The sequence below is a fragment of the Aotus nancymaae genome, unplaced genomic scaffold (assembly GCF_030222135.1).
Source record: "Aotus nancymaae isolate 86718 unplaced genomic scaffold, 86718_ANA_hifiasm-v0.15.2.pri h1tg000036l, whole genome shotgun sequence".
In the NCBI taxonomy this organism is placed as follows: domain Eukaryota; kingdom Metazoa; phylum Chordata; class Mammalia; order Primates; family Aotidae; genus Aotus; species Aotus nancymaae.
The window spans coordinates 90,594,931-90,611,455 of NW_026988450.1; the positions used below are offsets into that span (position 1 = coordinate 90,594,931).

Consider the following 16,525-nt stretch of genomic DNA (forward strand, 5'->3'; position numbering starts at 1 on the left):
GATGGTGGTGATGGTGTGGTGGTGATGGTGATGGTGATGGTGATGGTGGTGGTGGTTGTGTTAATGGTGATGGTAATGATTGTGTCATGGTGATGGTGGTGATGGTGTGGTAGTAGTGATTGTGACTGTGATGGTGATGGTTGTATTGGTAGTGGTGATAGTGGTCATGATTGTGTGATGATGGTGGTGTGGTGATGGTGATGGTGTGGTGCTGGTGGTGGCGGTAGTGATAGTGATGGTGGTGATGGTTGTGTTGGTAATGGTGATGTGGTAATGATTGTGTGATGGTGGTGATGGTGGTGGCAGTGATTGTGAGAGTGGTGACAGTTGCATTCATGATGGTGATGGTGGCAATGATTGTATGATGATGGTGGTGATGGTGGTGGTGGTGGTGGTGCTGTTGGTGACAATGACTGCAGGAAGCGGGGTGGGACCCTGGCCTTGGTGCAGGCCACAGGACCACAGTCCGTGTGCAGATGGGGTTCTGTTGGGTGGTGACTCTGGGCCCCCACACTCTCCTACAGGTACATCCGCTCGGAACGGTCTGTCATCCTCATCAATTTCTGCCTGTCCATCATCTCCTCCAATGCCCTCATCCTCATTGGGCAGACCCAGACCCGCAACAAGGTAGGGAGCCTGGCGTCCTGCCGTGCACCTCCCAGGACGCTCGGGTGGAGTGAGGACGGACCCTAGGAGGGGCCTGGGCTGTAGGATCCCTGGAAAACTCAGGCAGGCAGATGGCGTGTGGGGGTTGCAGGAGGAGGCTGCCCCAGCTGCAGGGAGTGCCCTGCCCTCTGCTGTGGCTGCAGGAGCCTGTCGGAGGCTGGTCAGCTGGCGGAGAAGGGCAACCTGTGTCCCAGCATCTCTGTTGAACTGGCCCTTCAGGATAAGCCTGCTCAAGACCCACCCAGGCCCTTGTGGGCAGTGGACTCGGCCTCAGCTCATGCTGCCTCAGGACTGGGGAGTGGCACCAAAGACACGTGACACTGTGGTGACAGAGGCTCCCACGGTCCACCCTCTTACCCCCACCCTTGCCAGCCTTAAAGCTGATAGCTCATGGTGGGCTCCTGCCTACCCTCCCCGGACTCTCCATTCCACTAAATGTGGCAGGTGCGGCCTTTGGGTGGGGGCCTCTGCTTCCTCAAGGGGCCGCCCTGAAAACATAGGGGAGAGGATAAAGCCAGAAGGCCTGCAGTGAGACAGAGGAGGCCTGGCCCCAGGGCCTGCCTGTGCTGCAGCAAAGCTTGGGGACTGCGGGGTGGGTGAGGTTGTCTGTGACTTGCTGGGTGTCCTTGGGGTGTGACATGCCCTCCCTGGGCCTTGGGCTCACCCCCTCCTGAACGCATGGGCAGGCACCTGGACCTTTTGAGATGGCCCCTGGCTTGGCATTTGGCGTGGCTGCGAATGGTGCTGAGGAAGACAGGGAGGGAGGGTCTGTTTGTCCCAGGGGGGCTTAGACGGTCAACAGCCCATCTCAGGGCAGGGACCAGGGCCGGGACCTCTGCGTTGCCTTCTGCGTGGGGATCTGGTTGGGTCCTGGCTCGGGTGCTGGGTGCTGGGCCTCCAGCTGCAGATGGGCACTCAGTGGGGGAGGGCGTGGAGCCAGGGAGCACCTGCCCAGCCTGCCCCGCCCTTGGCCCCTCGCAGGTGGTGTGCACGCTGGTGGCCGCCTTCCTGCACTTCTTCTTCCTGTCCTCCTTCTGCTGGGTGCTCACCGAGGCCTGGCAGTCCTACATGGCCGTGACGGGCCACCTCCGGAACCGCCTCATCCGCAAGCGCTTCCTCTGTCTGGGCTGGGGTGAGCGGCGGCCTCCCTGACCCTCCCGGACGGCATCCTGCCTCCTGGCCCTGCTGCTTGTTCTGCCCTGGCAGCCCCTCCTCTCCCCGTCGCCTGTGGACCCCTGGGGCCTCGGGGGCCGCTTGGGTGGGCTTCTCCCTCTGGGCCCTCATTTATCCATGGAGTTGCCAGATAAAGCCTGGGGCACTCAGTTCCCTTTCATGTCTAGATAATGAAAACGTTCCTAGCACAGGTATTTCCAGTACACTGTTAGGGATATACGTTCACAGAAAGACGATTCCTGGTTTTTCTGCGAGTCACATGTGCCTGGCACCCCGTGTGTTCTCTGCTCATTGGTCTGCCCTGCACCCAGCTCCGAGGGCCCTCTCCTTGTTCACCGTCTGCCACATCTCATGCTCAGCCCCGTCCTCTGTTGGCTTCAGAAGTTCCCGCCTGGCCCGCAGCCTCCAAGGCAGGGCTGGGAGAAGATGGAGTCTGGCCGAGGCTTGGGTGGGGTCAACGCCGTTTCTCTGCTCCTTCTCCAGGGCTCCCCGCGCTGGTCGTGGCCATTTCCGTGGGATTCACCAAGGCCAAAGGGTACAGCACCATGAACTAGTGAGTTGGGGGTTGGGGGTGTGGTGAATGGCCACAGGGACCCCCAGAGCCTTCCGCCTCCCTGGAAGGCAGGGGCTGGCTGTGTCCTCCCCCTGTGTGGTGCTGACCATCTCACAGAGGCTCAGGGAGGGTGGGGCCCCAGGGGCTGGAGGCTGAGCCCCTTTGGGCAGCCCCTCCCCGTTGGTCAGCCAGCTTCTCCCTGGCAGCGAGCAGTGGGCAGCAGCATTGAAAGAAATCGGGCCATCAGGACCTCCTCCTCTGTCGGTTGGACAGGTCCATTAGCCACTCTGAGCCTCAGTTTCCCCATCTGCTCAGTGGGGAGCCCACCTCTACACAGTGCTGGTGGAGGGGAGGGCTGTTTAGATGCAAGAGCTCTGGGCACACCCCCACAGCAGGCTTGTGGCCAGCAGGGCAGGGGTCGGGGGCTCATGTCACAGATGCAGTCACAAGGCCCTGAAGGTTCAATTGGGCCAGGTCCTTGGGGCCTTAAGTGCCAAGCCAGAAAGTTTGGGGTCATCCTAGAGGCAGTGTGGTTGCCAAGGTAGGGAGAGAGGGTCTGGGGCTCGGGATGGGCAGAAGAACTGGGGTCGGGGAGGGGAACCGAGACTTGGGAGGAGGGAGTGGCTGCAGGGAAGCGGGGGAGGGGTGAGCGCGAGGCAGGAGGAGGTGATGGATGCCGACTGAGTGGGAGGGTCAGAGCCTTCATGGCTCACTGTGGAGCCCCCGGGACAGGATGTGGCGGGGCCCTGGAGCACTACCCCGTCAGAGTGGCGGTAAGGAGTGCACAGGGCTGAGGGCCCAGGGGTGAGTGCTGAGAGGGAAATCCAAACAGTGTCTCCAGAGGCGACAGGGGCAGATACCTGGCCTGCTGGAGTCAGGGAGTGATTAGGAGGGAATGGGGACATAGAAGTGGGGTTCTGAAGGATGAAGAGGAGTTTGTTTGACAGACGACATCGGGTAGCTGCTCAGGGTAGAGGGAACTGTCCTTACTGGGTTTGCGATTTCTGTGGGCGCCATGGGTGGTGTCCAGAGAGCTGGGGAAGGCGGGGCTGCTGCCTGGGTGGGTGGCGGGGAGGGCCCAGGGCAGATGTGTGAGCACAGGACCAGGTGAGGCTGCAGGCTCTGAGCCTGTGGGCCTGGGACCCAGTCCAGCATTTGAGCGTCACGTCAGGAAGGAGAGTCGGCCAGAGACCCCAAGAGAAGGGTAAGGAGGGACAGTCAGGTGACCTTTGTCCTGCCAGCCTGGTCCTCCTGCTGTGAGGCTCTAAGCAGGTGGGTCCCCCACTCTGGTCCCCATCTGTAAAATGGGGGTGACAACGGCTGCCTGGGGACTCCTGAGGCTTCTAAGGCTAACGAGCGGGTGTGATGTGCCCCTGCAGAAGGCACTTAATGAGTGCTAGTCTCCTTCTGACACTTCCCAGCTCACCTCCCCTACTCCTGAGAGGCCGGCAGCGCCCCTCTGCACACCCTCTGCACGCGGGCGGCGCTGATGGCCTGTCTCCTCCCCAGCTGCTGGCTCTCCCTGGAGGGGGGACTGCTCTATGCCTTCGTGGGACCGGCCGCCGCCGTCGTGCTGGTACCGACCTGCCCGGGCCCCCCTCCCGTGACCCCAGCTGGGCCCCCCACCCGCCTCCTGAGCCTCAGTGCTCTCTCCTGCCCTGGACTGTGCACCCGCTGTCCCTTAGGGAGCCCTGATCACCAGGGGGTGGGGTGCCCACAGCCCCACTGAGCTGCCCTCGGCGTGCAGTGCAGGCCTGGACCAGGATAGTGAGCTTTCACACCTGTGAGTCTCAGCTAGCCTGATGATTGAGCACCAGCTGTGTACCTGCCAGGAGGTCCACGCAGGTGTGGTGAGTGAGTGGCATGGGAGGAAGCTGGGGACGGATGGACAGACAGAGGATGCAGGTAGCCGGCAGCTGCAGGCTGGACCTGGGTTGTGGGTGTCCGGCCCCAGAGCGCCAGACATGAGGCTGGGGCTTCTTGCCTGCCTTGGGAGTGCAGTGAGGACCTTCCCTGTGTGGGTCCTGGGACTTTCCTTCCCGCTCTCCTCCCACTTTCATGTGGAGGAAGGCAAGACTGTGGCAAGTGGCAGGCAGGGTCACCGTCCCCAGGTCACAGGTGAGCTGCAGCAGCCTGACGGACCTGTCTGGGGTCACTGGTTTCTACTGGGTCCAGCTCTGAGCCTGCTCAGCCAGCCCCTGCCCCTCTTCTCAGGCAGAGCTCCAGGGCTCACACCCACCCTCCCTGCCCTCCTGTCTCGCCCCAGGAAGGGCCGTCCATGTCCGGTCACTCCTGCCGCTTGACTGCTGTCTCCACAGGACCACACGCCTCCTAGTGGGACTTGGGCACAGGCTGGTGGCAGGGAGAGCTAACCCTGCAGAGAGCAGTTGGGGAGCCTAGTGAGGGCTGGAGGTGCAGTGGGGCGCCATCCCTGGGCAGCCCCAGACCCCTCCCCACAATCGGGGCTGTGGAATGCCACCTCCTTTACTCCTTCCTCCAGGTGGGAGGCATGAGGGGCGGGCGTGCGGTACCTATCCAGGGCTGGCCTCAGTGCCAGCAGGGAGGTGCCCCAGGGACCTGGGGATGGAGGTTGGGGGAAAGGGGACAGAGACAGGAGCCCCACCCCCGTACCTCTCTCCCCAGGATGTGTTGAGAAGGCAGCTGACTCTGAGGGCTGTGGGACCTGCACCCCAGTGGCCCCTCCTGTACTTGGGGCCACGTGGTGCAGTCTAGGCAGAGCCTGCCGCAGGCAGTGTCCTGTTGCCGGCGCCCGTCCTCTCTTCTCTGCTCCAGCCACATCAGAAAACTAGGCTGCCCGGGAAAGAGGCCGCCGCCCATCAGGCTGGCCAGGGCTGTGGGCATCCGTGCACTCTGCATCCATTGTGGAAGGCAGGCCGGGTGTGCAGTCGGGAGCCCTGGGCTGGGGGTGACACTGTCCACCACCCTGGTCCTCTGCACGTGGGATGCCTGGTCTAGGGGTCCTGGGGTCTCCAGCCTTCAGCTGCTGGAACCTCGGCCTGAGGAAGTCAGGCCTTGACCCTTGGGATCCTGTCTGCAGAGCGGGAATGCAGGAGGAGGGTCAGGGACCCTCTGGCAGTGGGGGAGTATGAGCTGAGACCCCTCCTTCCCCCCAGCAGAGGGGTCCAGGAGACGGGGAGACCCCAGGATGCTCAGGGCCGGTGGCTTACCGGAGGCGCTCCGGGAGCAGCTGTTGTCTTGAGTGGCAGCCTGGACCTGGACAGCGGCAGGCATGGGAGACTTATGCTAGAGCCCAGGAAGAGCCCCCTGGGTGCAGGAGCCCGGCCAGGGCCCTTACGGGGCGGGCAGTTAGTCTGATGGGAATAGGAGGTGGAGATCAGGAAGGAAGTCTAGGGAGAGGAGGCGGCCTGCCCAGAGCAGAGAGGCAGGAGTCGTGTGGCCCTGGGAGAGCCGGGATTCGGGGTGTTCCTTAGTTCCAGCTGCAGGCTGGCAAGGGCCTCCAGTCCCTGTGGGTGGGGAGCTCCCTGGTGGAAGGATGCAAGGACCACAGCGGAGGTGCCGACGGTGCGGTGACACACGGGAGGGCTCTGCACGGTGGGCAGCTGGACTGGAGGTCACCTGGCGCCCATTGGGCACTGGGGTTCCTACATGGAGGCACGGGAGGTGACGCCGGGTGGGGTAGGGGGTCGTGGTCAGCATAGCCAGTGTCGGTCCAGCCAAGGTCAGCCTGTGGGCCTGCAGCGGCCCCGCCCCACATCCTACCTTTCTCTGCCCGGCAGGTGAACATGGTCATTGGGATCCTGGTGTTCAACAAGCTGGTGTCCAAAGACGGCATCACAGACAAGAAGCTGAAGGAGCGGGCAGGGTAGGACCGGGGCCATGTGGCTCCTCGCCGCCCCCCCCCCGGAGCGCAAGACCCAGAGTCCACTCAGCCCCGGGCTCCCAGGGGACGGAGGACGCGCCACACCCAATCCGAGACTGCAGGGCCAGGGATCCCAGAGCTGGTGGTGAAACGGAGGTGCCGAGTGCAGAGGCCCCTCAGGCTCAGCCAGCCCCTGCATCTCACTGCCACAGTGCCTCCATCTGACCTGGGGCAGGCTGGGCCCCGTAAAGTCCTCAGAAGCTGTGAAACTGATTGTGCAGGGACACCGCCTCTGCTGGGCTTGCAGGGTGTCGGGAGGATACCCCCAAGGCTGGCGCTGGGGTCTCTGGCATCCCACTCCCCCTCCACGAGCCTTGCTGTGCGGCCGGGGGGAGGATGTCGCCTCTCTGTGCAGAGACTCCCTGTCCTTGTGGGACCTCCATCGTGGGGAGGACCGTTCAGGCAAAAGGTGGAGCGGATGCTCCTCCCTCCGGGGAGTCCAAGCCCAGAGACTGCTCTCAGCACAGCCGCTGGGCAGGGCATGGGAGGAGGGCGGAGGCGCTGGGGATGTGTGGCTGTGCCCACCTTTCAGGGTCAGGGCCCTGGGCACAGAGGGGAAGCTGCAGAGCGTGGGGAGCTGACTAGGGTGGACAAGCCCCTCTGTCCTCCCGCCCCCTCCGGCCCCCACTCCTCACCTCTGCCTGCTGCTCTGTGTTGTCCAGCCCCAGCTGGTGTCTGCGTGGGCCCCTCCCCTCTGTGCCAGTCTCGCTTGGATGCTTGATCTCTCTGTCTCTCTCTCTCTGTTCCTGTCTCTTCCTGGCTCCTCCTGCTGTCCTCAGTGAAAGAAGCTTCAGGAAGCCTTCCCCTTGGGTGCCTGTGGGTTCTGGTCCTGGTTAGGAACCAGCCGAGCTGGCCTTCAATGCTGAGTGCATGCAGTGGCCCTGGGGTCTGTCATTCGGTGTGGGAGTCCTTATGCTTCGTCTCCGGGCCTGGGAAGTGGAGGCTGGAGCAGCCTTCTCTACAGCCTTGCCCCACCTGTCCCACACTGCTCCTGAGACAGCGGTCACACTCAGAAGAGGTCCCCAGGGCTATATTCGGGGTGTAAGCATGGCAGACCGCCTGCCTCGACCTGACCATTTTTACGATGCAGCCTCGATCTCGGTGCTTACTGGGTGCAGATGTTTTGTGTGCTTCTTGGAATAAGCACCGTGGCAGATTCTGTGGTTACGTTCACTTCTTACCGCTGAGCAAATGGAGGTTTAGGGAGGGTGAGTCGCTGGTGGAGCTGGGCTTGGGTACACGCTACAGCCAAGCCCAGGCGGCCCGCGCTCTGTCCCCATTGCCTGTGTGTGCTGCGGGCCTGCTGCGTTAGGTACACACGCCCAGGAGCACTCCTGGGCTTGCCCATGTGGCCGTGTAGGTTTCGCTGCCCACACAGACAGGGAGGGGCTGGGGTGGGGGTGGCAGGGCACCAAGTACACTGGTCTGTGTGCACGTGCCCACACACATGGGCACACGTGTGGGCACACGCATGCCATGAGGAAGGCGGAGGAAGGCACAGTGGCTTTCCTCTGGGAAGTTTCCTGCTTTGTGCAGATGGAGGCAGAGTCCACCCTCAGCTGGGCACTGCACAGGGACCCGGTGCTGCCTGCCCCCACGCCCGCCACAGTGCCCACACCCCAGGCCTGAGTTTGCGAGGCGGCTGAGAGCCCCAGGACCATCCCCGTCGGGCCCAGGCTGGGCTCCAGAGTGGCTGGCTTCGCTCTGCGGCCCCGCCCCTCCCGCCTGGGCTCCCGGCGCAGAACGCTTGCTTTTGTTTCAGTGTCTTAACTTCACTTGCAGTCAGCCACCCCGGCACCCCCTCGGGCGCGCCCTCAAGTGTGCCGAGTGTGGAGTCCTCTCTGCCGCCGATGCCACCTCTGACGCCACCCGTAACGCCATGTTAGTGCCTCTGCTGCCACCTCCCTCCTGGGCCCACCCGTGGGACTCTGCGCTCAGTCCCCTTCTGATTGTTTTATGTTTCTCTTTCATTTCTTCCTTTTCTGCCGTCCACTCTGGGTTTCTAGGCCACTCCTGTCCCACCCACTGCCCCCAGCTCCTCCTTCTGTCCTCCCCGCAGGCCCGCTCTAGGCCTGGCGGCACAAGGCACGGCAGGTGCAGGGCGTGGGGCCGGGCCTGGGCGCGGGCAGAGTGCAGCTGTGGCCGGGCCACAGTTGGGAAGGAGCGGTGGTCAGTCCCATCCCTCCAGGGCCCGTGTGTGTGGTGGGATGCAAGCTGCAGTTTGTTGGTCCTGGAGCAGAACCCCCCCACCACCCCTGGTGCTGCTGGCATGGAGCCCCAGACTGCCGATGCCTGGGCAGGGGTCTGTGCCCCAGGCACCCCCGCAACTCTGTGGTGGGGTGAGGAGACTGGGCCTGGCCTGCCTGATGGGAAGCCTCCCTACCTGTGAGTGTGCATGAGCCTGTGAGTGCATGTGAGCATGCATGGGAAAGCATGGCCGGATGTGTGTGTGCATGCATGCCACTCACTGTGTGCATTTGCACGAGTGTAACCAGGTGTGTGTGTGTCCATATGTGTGTCCATGAGTGTGCATCCATGTGGGAAAGAGCAGGATCGGGGTGTGCAAGCATGTGTGTGTGCATGTGTGCCACTGGGTGTGTGTGCATGTATGCATGCTAGTGTAACCAGGTGTGTGTGTCCATATGTGAGTGCATGAATGTGCATCCGTGTCGGAGAGAGCATGAACAGGAGTGTGAAAGCATGATTATGCATGTGTGCCACCAGGTGTGTGTGCACATATGCACATGTATAACCAGGTGTGTGCCTATGAGTGTGTGTGTCTGAGTGTGCATTCGTGTGGGAGCATGGCCAAGAGTGTACATGTGTGTGCCCATGTGAGAGCACTTGCTTTCATTTCAGCCTTTTAGTGTCACTTGCATCCAGCTACCCAGCACCCCCTTGGGCGTGCCCTGAAGTGCGCCAAGTGTGGAGTCCTCTGCTGCTGCACTTCTGATGCCAGAAGTGTGCAAGTGTGTGTGCATGTGTGAGAAAGTGCCTGGATGTGCCTGTGTGCAAGCGTGCTTGTGTGTGAGTGCAGCGTCTGTGTACGCATGTGTGAGTGCAGCCTGGTATGTGTGCAAGTGTGTGCATGTGTATGAGTGCTCCCTGCTGTTTGTGTGTGAGCAGAACCTGGTGTGTGTGTGCATGTGTGTGCATGTGCACCCTGGTGTATGTGTGTAGATTTTGTATGTGTACATGAGTGTACATGTGTGTGTGAGTGCACCCTGGTGTGTGTGTGAATTTATATGTACATGAGTGTACGTGTGAGTGCACCCTGGTGTGTGTGTGTGTGAATTTGGTGTGTACATGAGTGTACATGTGTGTGTGAGTGCACCCTGGTGTGTGTGAGAATTTGGTGTGTGTACATGAGTGTACATGTGTGTGAGTGCACCCTGGTGTGTGAATTTGGTGTTTGTACATGAGTGTACATGTGTGTGTGAGTGCACCCTGGTGTGTGTGTGTGAATTTGGTATGTGTACATGAGTGTACATGTGTGTGAGTGCACCCTGGTGTGTGAGAATTTGGTGTGTGTACATGGGTGTACATGTGTGTGAGTGCACCGTGGTGTGTGTATTTGGTGTGTGTACATGAGTGTACATGTGTGAGTGCACCCTGGTGTGTGTGTGAATTTGGTATGTGTACATGAGTGTACATGTGTGAGTGCACCCTGGTGTGTGTGAATTTGGTGTGTGTACATGTGTACATGTGTGAGTGCACCCTCGTGTGTGTGTGTTTGAATTTGGTGTGTGAGTGTACGTGTGTGAGTGCACCCTGGTGTGTGTGTGAATTTGGTATGTGTACATGAGTACATGTGTGTGAGTAAACCCTAGTGTGTGTGAATTTGGTGTGTGTACATGAGTGTACATGTGTGTGAGTGCACCCTGGTGTGTGTGTGAATTTGGTGTGTGTACATGAGTACATGTGAGTGCACCCTGGTGTGTATTTGGTGTGTACATGAGTGTACATGTGAGTGCACCCTGGTGTGTGTGTGAATTTGGTATGTGTACATGAGTGTACATGTGTGAGTGCAGCCTGGTGTGTGTGAATTTGGTTTGTGTATGAGTGTACATGTGTGTGAGTGCACCCTGGTGTGTGTGTGAATTTGGTGTGTGTACATGAGTATACATGTGTGTGTGAGTGCACCCTGGTGTGTGTGAATTTGGTATGTATACATGAGTACATGTGTGTGAGTGCACCCTGGTGTGTGTGTGAATTTGGTGTGTGTACATGAGTGTACATGTGTGTGAGTGCACCCTGGTGTGTGAATTTGGTGTGTGTACATGAGTGTACATGTGTGGGTGAGTGCACCCTGGTGTGTGTGAATTTGGTATGTGTACATGTGTATGTGTGTGAGTGCACCCTGGTGTGTGTGAATTTGGTGTGTGTACATGAGTGTATGTCTGTGAGTGCACCCTGGTGTGTGTGTGAATTTGGTGTGTGTACATGAGTGTACATGTGTGAGTGCACACTGGTGTGTGTGTGAATTTGGTATGTATGACTGTACATGTGTGAGTGCACCCTGGTGTGTGTGTGAATTTGGTGTGTGTACATGAGTACGTGAGTGCACCCTGGTGTGTGTGAATTTGGTGTGTGTACATGTGTACATGTGAGTGCACCCTGGTGTGTGTGTGAATTTGGTGTGTACATGAGTGTACGTGTGTGTGAGTGCACCCTGGTGTGTGAATTTGGTATGTGTACATGAGTGTACATGTGTGAGTGCACCCTGGTGTGTGTGAATTTGGTGTGTGTACATCAGTGTACATGTGTGTGTGAATTTGGTGTGTGTACATGAGTACGTGTGTGAGTGCACCCTGGTGTGTGTGAATTTGGTGTACATGAGTGTACATGTGTGAGTGCACCCTGGTGTGTGTGAATTTGGTGTAGAGTGTACATGTGTGAGTGCACCCTGGTGTGTGTGTGTGAATTTGGTATGTGTACGAGTGTACATGTGTGAGTGCACCCTGGTGTGTGAATTTGGTGTGTGTACGAGTGTACATGTGTGTGAGTGCACCCTGGTGTGTGTGTGAATTTGGTGTGTGTACATGAGTGTACATGTGTGTGAGTGCACACTGGTGTGTGAATTTATGTGTACATGAGTGTACATGTGTGTGAGTGCACCCTGGTGTGTGTGAATTTGGTATGTGTACATGAGTGTACATGTCTGCACCCTGGTGTGTGTGTGAATTTGGTGTGTGTACATGAGTGTACATGTGTTAGTGCACCGTGGTGTGTGTGAATTTGGTGTGTGTACATGAGTGTACATGTGTGAGTGCACCCTGGTGTGTGTGAATTTGGTATGTATATGACTGTACATGTGCGTGAGTGCACCCTGGTGTGTGTGTGAATTTGGTGTGTGTACATGAGTGTACGTGAGTGCACCCTGGTGTGTGTATTTGGTATGTGTACATGAGTGTACATGTGTGAGTGCACCCTGGTGTGTGTGTGTGTGAATTTGGTGTGTGTATGAGTGTACGTGTGTGAGTGCACCCTGGTGTGTGTGTGAATTTGGTATGTGTACATGAGTGTACATGTGTGTGAGTAAACCCTAGTGTGTGTGAATTTGGTGTGTGTACATGAGTGTACATGTGTGTGAGTGCACCCTGGTGTGTGTGAATTTGGTGTGTGTACATGAGTACATGTGTGTGAGTGCACCCTGGTGTGTGTATTTGGTGTGTACATGAGTGTACATGAGTGCACCCTGGTGTGTGTGTGAATTTGGTGTGTGTACATGAGTGTACATGTGTGAGTGCAGCCTGGTGTGTGTGAATTTGGTATGTGTATGAGTGTACATGTGCGTGAGTGCACCCTGGTGTGTGTGAATTTGGTGTGTGTACATGAGTATACATGTGTGTGTGAGTGCACCCTGGTGTGTGTGAATTTGGTATGTGTACATGAGTACATGTGTGTGAGTGCACCCTGGTGTGTGTGTGAATTTGGTGTGTGTACATGAGTGTACATGTGTGTGAGTGCACCCTGGTGTGTGTGAATTTGGTGTGTGTACATGAGTGTACATGTGTGGGTGAGTGTACCCTGGTGTGTGTGAATTTGGTATGTGTACGTGTATGTGTGTGAGTGCACCCTGGTGTGTGTGTGTGAATTTGGTGTGTGTACATGAGTGTATGTGTGTGAGTGCACCCTGGTGTGTGTGTGAATTTGGTATGTATATGACTGTACATGTGTGAGTGCACCCTGGTGTGTGTGTGAATTTGGTGTGTGTACATGAGTACGTGAGTGCACCCTGGTGTGTGTGAATTTGGTGTACATGTGTACATGTGAGTGCACCCTGGTGTGTGTGTGTGAATTTGGTGTGTACATGAGTGTACGTGTGTGTGAGTGCACCCTGGTGTGTGTGAATTTGGTATGTGTACATGAGTGTACATGTGTGAGTGCACCCTGGTGTGTGTGAATTTGGTGTGTGTACATGAGTGTACGTATGTGTGAGTGCACCCTGGTGTGTGTTTGAATTTGGTGTGTGTACATCAGTGTACGTGTGTGTGTGAATTTGGTGTGTGTACATGAGTACATGTGTGAGTGCACCCTGGTGTGTGAATTTGGTGTACATGAGTGTACATGTGTGTGAGTGCACCCTGGTGTGTGTGAATTTGGTGTACATGAGTGTACATGTGTGAGTGCACCCTGGTGTGTGTGTGAATTTGGTATGTGTACATGAGTACATGTGTGAGTGCACCCTGGTGTGTGTGAATTTGGTGTGTGTACATGAGAGTGTGTGTGTGAGTGCACCCTGGTGTGTGTGTGAATTTGGTATGTGTACATGTGTATGTGTGTGAGTGCACCCTGGTGTGTGTGTGAATTTGGTGTGTGTACATGAGTGTACGTGTGTGTTCACCCTGGTGTGTGTGTGAATTTGGTGTGTGTACATGAGTGTACATGTGTAAGTGCACCCTGGTGTGTGTGTATTTGGTATGTGAGTGTACATGTGCGTGAGTGCACCTTGGTGTGTGTGTGAATTTGGTGTGTACATGAGTGTACATGTGTGTGAGTGCACCCTGATGTGTGTGTGAATTTGGTGTGTGTACATGAGTACATGTGTGTGCACCCGTGTGTGTGTGTGAATTTGGTGTGTGTACATGAGTGTACATGTGTGTGTGCACCCTGGTGTATGTGTGAATTTGGTATGTGTACATGAGTGTACATGTGTGAGTACACCCTGGTGTGTGTGTGAATTTGGTGTGTGTACATGAGTGTACATGTGTGTGAGTGCACCCTGGTGTTTGTGAATTTGGTATGTGTATGAGTGTACATGTGCGTGAGTGCACCCTGGTGTGTGTGAATTTGGTGTGTGTACATGAGTGTACATGTGTGAGTGCACCCTGGTGTGTGTGTGGATTTGGTATGTGTATGAGTGTACATGTGTGTGAGTGCACCCTGGTGTGTGTGTGAATTTGGTGTGTGTACATGAGTGTACATGTGTGTGAGTGCACCCTGGTGTGTGTGTGAATTTGGTGTGTACATGAATACATGTGTGTGCGTGCACGCTGGTGTGTGTGTGTGAATTTGGTGTGTGTACATGAGTGTACATGTGTGTGAGTGCACCCTGGTGTGTGAATTTGGTGTGTGTACATGAGTGTACGTGTGTGAGTGCACCCTGGTGTGTGTGTGAATTTGGTATGTGTACATGAGTGTACATGTGTGTGAGTGCACCCTGGTGTGTCTGAATTCGGTGTGTGTACATGAGGGTACATGTGTGTGTGAGTGCACCCTGGTGTGTGTGTGAATTTGGTGTGTGTACATGAGTGTACATGTTTGTGAGTGCACCCTGGTGTGTGTGAATTTGGTGTGTGTACATGAGTGTGTGTGCACCCTGGTGTGTGTGAATTTGGTGTGTGTACATGAGTACGTGTGTGTGAATTTGATGTGTGTACATGTGAGTGCACCCTCTTGTGTGTGTGAATTTGGTGTGTGTATGAGTGTATATGTGTGTGTGCACCCTGGTGTGTGTGTGAATTTGGTGTGTGTACATGAGTGTACTTGTGTGTGAGTGCACCCTAGTGTGTGTGAATTTGGTGTGTGTACATGAGTGTACATGTGTGTGAGTGCACACTGGTGTGTGTGTGAATTTGGTGTGTGTACATGAGTGTACATGTGTGTGAGTGCACCCTGGTGTGTGTGTGTGAATTTGGTGTGTGTGCATGAGTGTACATGTGTGTGAGTACACCATGGTGTGTGTGAATTTGGTGTGTGTACATGAGTGTACATGTGTGTGAGTGCACCCTGGTGTTTGTGTGTGAATTTGGTATGTGTACATGAGTGTACATGTGTGAGTGCACCCTGGTGTGTGTGAATTTGGTGTGTGTACATGAGTGTACATGTGTGTGAGTGCACCCTGGTGTGTGTGTGAATTTGGTGTGTGTACGAGTGTACATGTGTTAGTGCACCGTGGTGTGTGTGAATTTGGTGTGTTTACATGAGTGTACATGTGTGTGAGTGCACCCTGGTGTGTGTGTGAATTTGGTGTGTGTACATGAGTGTACATGTGTGTGTGAGTGCACCATGGTGTGTGTGAATTTGGTGTGTGTACATGAGTGTACATGTGTGTGAGTGCACACTGGTGTGTGTGTGAATTTGGTATGTGTACGAGTGTACATGTGTGTGAGTGCACCCTGGTGTGTGTGTGAATTTGGTATGTGTACGAGTGTACATGTGTGTGTGAGTGCACCCTGGTGTGTGAATTTGGTATGTGTACATGAGTGTACATGTGTGTGAGTGCACCCTGGTGTGTGTGTGAATTTGGTGTGTGTACATGAGTGTACATGTGTGTGTGCACCCTGGTGTGTGTGTGTGAATTTGGTGTGTGTACATGAGTGTACGTGTGTGAGTGCACCCTGGTGTGTGTGTGAATTTGGTATGTGTACATGAGTGTACATGTGTGTGAGTGCACCCTGGTGTGTGTTTGTGAATTTGGTGTGTGTACATAAGTGTACATGTGTGTGAGTGCACCCTGGTGTGTGTGTGAATTTGGTGTGTACATGAGTGTACATGTGTGTGTGAGTGCACCCTGGTGTGTGTGCGTGTATGCATGCATGAGTGGAGCCTGTTGTATGTACATGTGTGTGTGAGTGCAATATGCTATTGTGTGTGAACGTGTGTGTATATGTATGAGTGTATATATGACCAGGCGTGTGCAAGCGTGTGTGTGAACATGTGAACATTGTGTATATGGGAGTGTTTGTACGTGAGTGTGTGTGTCTGTGTGTGCATGTGTGCCTGAGAGCAAGAGGCAGCCAGGGCCAAGGGAACAGCGAAGGACAGGTTCAGGGTCAGGGGCTGCCCTGCTGACCTTGGGCAGCCTCAGGGCCTGTGTATAGGGCAGGGCGCTGTGGGCTCAGGTGGGTGGGGCCTGTTGGCCTAGCATTCCCAGCCTGAGGGGTCATCTTGTCCATACCCTGCTGCTCTCAGCCCAAGGTGAGGGCTGGATCCCCAGACTCATACCCCATCCCCTCTTGCTTTGTTCCCTGAGCCAGGAACTAGGGGCCCAGAGTTTTAGGAGCAGTGGGAGAAAGGGCTTTGTACCCTGGCGCTGTGAGATGCGGGTGGGGCGAGGCTAGCCTGGGTGGGAGGGGTGAGCCCGGAGCGGGGGCAGCATCCACACTGGCCTGCCAGGCCCCCGGAAGTGCCAGTTCCTTGGTGCTAGCGTTGCCCTTTATCTCAGCAGGGATGGGGAGTGCCACCCGAGGCATGGGATGGGGGCTGTGGGATACGCCCCATCTCGTTCCATCAGAGAGAAGTGGGGGCCAGAGAATGTTGTCTGGGGAGTCACTCAGCCTCTCCCCCCACCCCCGGGCATCTACCTCTCCAGGCGGGAGCAGGCGCGGTGCAGCTGGGCGCTCCTGGGCCTCCCCTCAGCGGCTCCCGGGTGTTCTGGTTCCTTCCCACCACTCCCTGCATCAGTATTTCCCAGGCGGGAGCAGGCGCGGTGCAGCTGGGCGCTCCTGGGCCTCCCCTCAGCGGCTCCCGGGTGTTCTGGTTCCTTCCCACCACTCCCTGCATCAGTATTTCCCAGCCGCAGAGGCTGAGCCGCACTGTGGGGTCATCGACTGGTCCCCAGGCCCTGGGCCACCTGCCAGCTGCAGCAGATCGGGCTGTAGATGTCAGGCCTGGAGACCCAGCACCCTTTCGGGCAGCAGCGGTGGTGACTGAGGCAGGCAGTGCGTCTCCACGGGGAGGGAGGGCCGGGCCTGCACCTCTGCCCTCAGAACTCGGGTGAGGAATCC

At 56.7% G+C, this 16,525-nt stretch overlaps 1 protein-coding gene across 2 annotated transcripts in view; it reads left to right on the top strand.

Moving 5' to 3' along the window:
* ADGRB1 (adhesion G protein-coupled receptor B1) overlaps positions 1 to 16,525 on the top strand; it is a 104,985-nt gene that overhangs the window by 74,646 nt on the left and 13,814 nt on the right. For both annotated transcript variants that reach the window (XM_064384663.1, XM_064384662.1), the window contains 5 exons: positions 525 to 627; positions 1,648 to 1,798; positions 2,323 to 2,392; positions 3,902 to 3,968; positions 6,151 to 6,236. In XM_064384663.1, the coding sequence (XP_064240733.1) occupies positions 525 to 627; positions 1,648 to 1,798; positions 2,323 to 2,392; positions 3,902 to 3,968; positions 6,151 to 6,236 (477 nt within the window). The remainder of the gene's footprint in view (positions 1 to 524; positions 628 to 1,647; positions 1,799 to 2,322; positions 2,393 to 3,901; positions 3,969 to 6,150; positions 6,237 to 16,525) is intronic.